Source organism: Sipha flava, unplaced genomic scaffold, assembly GCF_003268045.1.
Source record: "Sipha flava isolate LNK unplaced genomic scaffold, YSA_version1 218_pilon_pilon, whole genome shotgun sequence".
Lineage (NCBI taxonomy): Eukaryota > Metazoa > Arthropoda > Insecta > Hemiptera > Aphididae > Sipha > Sipha flava.
This window is the reverse complement of record NW_020272845.1, coordinates 30,150-36,414: the sequence shown is the minus strand read 5'-3', so window position 1 is coordinate 36,414 and position 6,265 is coordinate 30,150. Positions and strand designations below refer to the sequence as shown.

The following is a 6,265-nucleotide window of genomic DNA, read 5'->3' as shown; positions in this document are numbered from 1 at the left end:
ATATTAAGACATTTTTTTAAAATTATTTTTATTTTGTTTCTTGTCCTATGTTTTCTTCAAATATTCAAAGCTTCATATTATGTCTCTAATTTCACAATTTTTAATCATTTTTGTATTCCTTTTATTCGAAAATTGGCCAACAATATAAAATATTTCCAGGGCCATAGCTAAATACTGGCAGGAGGACTTATGCCAGGGGCACATTTACACCAGAGGGCGAATTTTTAACGAGTATCAATTTAGCTACAATAATTTAAAATTTAAAATCAAAAATCTATAGTTTTTTTTTTTTACGTTTCATAGCACCCTTCTCGTCAAACATTGTTTTTTCCTGTTATTGTTTACAGGCCCTGATTTACGCAAATGCAAATGGAGCACTTGCATTTGGTCCCCAATTTCTTGCGCCCCCTGATCTCCGTAAGTTGTTGAAAATTTGTATTTTTAAATCAATTCCACAAACATTTATTTTATAAAATGTAATACCAACTGTCAATGTTCAGAGTTCAGTATATTTTTATCATTAAATTGTCAGTTAAATTTTGATTATTTTTATCATTTCTCACCCCACGCCCCAGTTCTAATCAGTTACCATCACAAAATATTAAAATAATAATAATAGAAAAATTGAACATCGGAAATATTTGATACCTAATAACTATTTATAGATTTATTCGAGCCCAGTATTTACATATTCACCCGTAGTTGGTGACGCTATGAGTATTTCGTTTACACAATTACCATTTTTAGGACCACTGGTTGTATATTTCATTCGATTTTGAAATTTTATAAGTTTTGATATAGATATTTAACACTTTTAACATACATTTTTTTTATTATCAACATTTCTCCCTTCCCTCGATGTAAATTTTTTCTAGAACATTTTTTTGACTTGGGGGGGGGGGGCACAAAAAAAATTGTGCATGTAGCTCTAATTTTATTAAATCATGCCCTACGCGGTATACTATAAAGATCCTGCCACACTGCGGTTTTTTCGCCGTTTGGTCCAAACGGTTTTAATCATCGTAGCAATAAAACCGTTTGCGTCATTGCGCCACATTAAAATGGTGGAACCGTTATCGTTTCCATCTTTTCGTTTTATTTCTATTTAGATTGGTGACGCACACATGTAATTTGTTTATATATTTGATTAATTACTTGATTGTATTACATAATATGGTAAGTCAGTTGCGTAGTTACGGGGAGGGTGTAAGGGGTTTCCACCACCCCCCCCCCACAGATTTTTTTTTAATGATATTTGATTATTATTTATTAATATTTACATATTATAGTAAAATATTTTGATTTTACTATGATTAGGTACATATTAAAAAATGAGTAACAAAATAATTTTCATTAAATACGGAACAATATATATATATATATATATATTATATATATATTATATATATATTATATATATATATATATATATATGTATATAATACCATTTTAAATTTAATATTATTACATATGACCTCGTTTTATGATTTACTAAGAACACTTAAAAACTTACTCTTAATCAACCCCCCCCCAGAAAAAAATTGTATCTACGCCACTGTGGTAAGTTATACCAGTATAGTTTTTGATAGTGGAATTAAGTAAATTTAAATTAATAAAATAAACTTTATATCAAGTTGATTTTGTTTTGAATGTCATAATTCTTTGAAAAACACTGAACATCTTAGGAAGTCTGCAATCTATTATATACAAATTGATATAGTAGTTTACTTTTTGGAGTACTTACTTACAGACTCAATAGCTAACTCCCTGGAAAAAAAAAAATATTCCTCAGCCGTTCTCCTCGACGTGGCAATAGAATTCGATAAGGTTTGGCATCCTGGCCTTCTGTACAAATTGAAAAAAATCTTATCCCCTCCTTACTACTTATTCTTTAAATCTTACATCGAAGACCGTTACTTCACAACAAAGGTAGGCTGTGAAATTTCAACTTTAGCCCCATTAGCAGCAGGAGTCCCCCAAGGTGCCATTTCATCTCCCATTCTGTTTAACCTATACTCGGCAGACCAACCCACGACACATCATACTTCTGTTGCGGATTTCGCGGACGACAAAATTATTTATACCTCACATGAAAACCCTTTAACTGTTGGTTATAACCTACAAACTCATTTAATTATTTATTATTAATTATGTATTATTTCAAAATGGAAAATAAAAATTAATCACACTAAATCGTCTCATTTAACCTTTACCTTAAAACAAGGAGTTGTACCACCTATTACATTAAATGGTCTTGTCATCCCAAAAGTTACTAGCTCTCGATACTTAGGCTTAATTCTGGACCAACGTCTAACCTGGGCAGACCACATTAAAAGCAAACGAGTTCTCTTAAACGCTAGACGTAAATCCCTCTCCTATTTAATCGACAAACACTCAAAACTCAACATAAAAACTAAACTACTTTTATATAAAACTCTATTGATGCCTATTTGGACATATTGCATCCAGTTATGGGGAGCTGCCAAAAAATCCAATATAAACAAAATTCAAACCTTTCAGTCCATAACTCTTCGCATAATTACAAATGCTCCATTCTATGTTTCAAACCACACTCTACATACCGACCTAAGAGTTAACACAGTAGATGAAACTTCAAGGCAACTATATAAGCGATTCCATTTATGACTAACCAACCACCCTAATCCCTTAATATCAGCACTAAACTCTGACACCATTCCTGGCAATCCTCCGCGTAGATTAAAGAGAAGATGGTATCGTGATCTAAACCAAAATTAATTAATAACTATAAATTAAACTAACTTCTGTTATAAAGTGTTGCTATTGGGTGGCTTCTTTTTTCAAGCGTTGCATATCAAGTAAATCAATGTATCCGCATACATGCTTATTGTAAATTTAAATTACCGATTGTATGTTTTTAAAATAAAGTTAAAAAAAAAAAAAATAAAAAAAAATATCAAAAGTTGAATGATAAATTTAGTGTTTTAATATTTTATTTTAGTTATCAATTAACCATAAGTCATATTTTATTATGATTTTTAGTCTATTTTCTAAGAAAATTTTTTGATTTGATTACTTCATATAGTTTTTATGTAAAATGTATAAATTAAAATTTTCTACTAAATTACATAAAAATTGAAAAATATTTTAACAATAAATGTGACTAGTTCAAAATATTTATATTATTATAATCAATATTTTACACATATTAATTAAAAATTTTAGAGAAAAAAAATGAATAACTATAATATAATATTTAATAAAAAATAATGTAACTAACTGTAAATAATGTAATTAACTTGTATTTTATAATATAATTGAAAGTTGTGAGATCTATTTAAAATGTATATTTTAAATACAGGTATCAATAATGACAGTGATGGACAATATGCTAACTTTGTAGCACCAAACTACAAAGAAAGTATTGGTGTGAAAAAATCATTTTTGGAGCAACATTCCATACAAACTATTGATTTAAATGGAAAAGCTTTACCTTTTAACCCAAGTAAACTCTATTACCGTACACCATAGGCGGTACTAGATCCTCTTGGCAGGAGGGGGGGGGGCAGGAAATACTTTAAGTAAAATATTAACACTATTTTGTCTAAATCTTGACTAGCAGTACTATAAAAAAAGTATTTTATTGATAACTATTTTAACTTAAATTAGATAATTTTGTAAAATGAATAATACACTTACAAATACCTACATTTATATTATTTTATCTTATAAAATTTTAAAATAATAACTTACCACAATTTATCTTTAATGGTTCTCATAGGCGGACCCAGAGTGATACATTTGAGTGTGCCCTGTCATTTTTTGGTTATTTTTCAAAATTAAAGGGGAAGCTATAAACACGTATGTGTAGACCGTGTTATGATTTAAATTCTAAAAATAAAGGATTCGTTAATGATTTAAAATAACGATTGGTAAAATATACACGTAATTATAATTTCAAACTTATTCTGAACACTTGCAGTATTATTTACAAAAATCTAAAATTTAATTAATGTGTATGCAAATATATTCTCAATTGTAATTATTCAATTTTTTTATTCGCATTATTCACATTAGGGTGTGCCAAGGTACACCCGGCACAACTCGTAGAGCTGCCTATGATGGTTCTTGTATGAAAAAGTCGTATAAAATTTTTATTTTTTTATTTTGGTTTGTGTTCATAATTTTTATTATAATTAATATTATCCAAAAAACTCAAGAATACTAAATAAACATATACACTTCAAACAATATACACTTCAAATCAAAGTATAAAATCATACAAAACGTTTGTGATACAGATAATAATAAAGTAATACCTAATATTGGTTTATGATTTGTCAATGATAAAAATAAATTATAATAATATTTAAAATGTTGACGCAAAAAATCAGCATATTTACATGAATGGCTCCCACGGTTGTAGATAATAATATTATTACTTACAACCATGCAGACTCTAAATAAGCATGTAATATGAGGGTTTACCAATCAATATTTTAAATGTATAGGGAGAGTAAGAACCCGCAGGGGGGGGCAGCCGCCTACCTTGCCCCTCCCGTAGTACCACTTATGCCATACACCTTCTAATGATGAGAAGATAATGAGAAAATGGTTGTCTTCTTCTACTTTATTAAATAAAATATTCTGTGCAAGTTGTATGGTATTTTCTGATTTGAAATTAAATGAATCACCATTTGCTAAAGGTCATATAAATAATTTTAAATATGTATATAAAGCTGTTGAAGATCATGAGAACTCAAAATCGCATCAACAAGCAGTGTCAGCTGCTCTTCAGTGTTCAATGAGCAAAGATATAAGCACATTAATTAACCGTAATATGGCATTTAAACATTTAAAAGAAGTCGAGCAAAGACGATTGGTTATTAAAAGACTTATAGACATCATTTTTTTTTATTGGACGTCAAGGGCTACCATTCAGAGGTAGAGGAAGGTGCTTACTCATTGAATGAAAAATGGAAACATGGTAAATTTTTGGAATTAATGTTATTGCTAGCTGATTACGATAGTGTATTAAATGAACATTTAAAACAATGCATTTTGAAATGTAATAAAAATAAGAATAACTGAGTAAGAGGTTCTTTGGTTACTTTTTTATCATTATGAGATCATATTTATCATTATGTGATTAAAGAAAATTCTGTAATAAGTGTAATGGTCGATAGCACTCAAAATATAGCAGTTAAAGACCAGTTAGCTATAGCTGTTTAGTAAATTGTTGGAGGAAATGTATATGAAAGGCTTTTAAAGCTAGTTGTTATCAAAGATTCGAGTGGTAAAGCATTACATGAACAATTGAAAATTAATTTTGAAAAATGCAGAATACCTATGTTTAAAATAGCTGCTAGTTCTTTTGATGGTGCTGCTAAAATGAAAGGAACATACAATGGTCTTAAAGCACATATGTTAACCGATAACCCTAATTTAATATATACACATTGCATGGCACATGTGCTTAATTTGGTCAAAGTAGATTCAACTGAAAACTGTTTATTAGCTGAAAATCTTTATGGATTAGTTGAAGAAACTGCTGTGTTTTTATCAAATTCTCATAAAAGAATGAATGTCTAGAAAGAACAAACTGGTAAATATATTTATAGCACTTATTAGCATATATTTTCTCATAATTTTAACAATACTCATATATATGATTTTGTGTACTTACATATTGTATTTTATTAAATAATAGGTGAACGACATAAATCTCATGTTAAATTGTACCGTATTCAAAAAACTGGCGAAACTCGTTAGTGGAGCAAACATAAGGCTTCCACATTGATTATTGATCCAGAAGATGTTTTAGAGTCAAGTAAATTTTTTAATTTTCTTCTGTTTCTTGTCGAAATAATAGAAGGTAGTTTTGGCTGTAAAACTAAATTTATGGCTCGTACTTTATTGGAGAAATGGATTCAATTTGAAACATTGTTTACCGCAATAATAATTTTGACATTATTTTCCATTACGTCTCCTGTTTCTAAGTTTTTACAGTCTTATGCACTGGATTATTTAAAAGCATGGCAATGTGTAGACACTTTACTTCAACTTATAACTAATAAGAGAAACGAAGAAAATTATGACAAACTGTATAAGAAATGCAAATTATTTACTAAAAAATTGAATAATATTTTTATTGACCAGTTTTATTAACCAGTTAGTGGAATTACAAGAAGGTTAGGTTAGGTTGGTAAATTCTAAGAAAGAAGATGATGAAGATTATTTAAATCAACAAAATTGTAATAACTGTTTACCGAAAATATTTCAAATT

The 6,265-nt window shown here is 28.8% G+C and overlaps 1 protein-coding gene across 1 annotated transcript; it reads left to right on the top strand.

The window, feature by feature from the left end:
- Window positions 1-3,321: 3,321 nt before the first annotated feature.
- Window positions 3,322-5,571, top strand: LOC112683083. The gene is made up of 3 exons (XM_025553947.1): window positions 3,322-3,484; window positions 4,719-4,923; window positions 5,322-5,571. The coding sequence occupies exons 1-3, from the start codon at window positions 3,322-3,324 to the stop codon at window positions 5,569-5,571; spliced, it is 618 nt and encodes a 205-aa protein (XP_025409732.1).
- Window positions 5,572-6,265: the final 694 nt, after the last annotated feature.

Bases quoted from the DNA above. Each gene is read 5' to 3' on its own strand.
- LOC112683083 (XM_025553947.1), top strand. From the start codon at position 3,322: ATGTATATTTTAAATACAGGTATCAATAATGACAGTGATGGACAATAT. The intron at 3,485-4,718 runs GTAAACTCTATT...ATGTATATAAAG, and splicing joins AGCTTTACCTTTTAACCCAA to CTGTTGAAGATCATGAGAAC. The intron at 4,924-5,321 runs GTAGAGGAAGGT...TGAAAAATGCAG, and splicing joins TCAAGGGCTACCATTCAGAG to AATACCTATGTTTAAAATAG.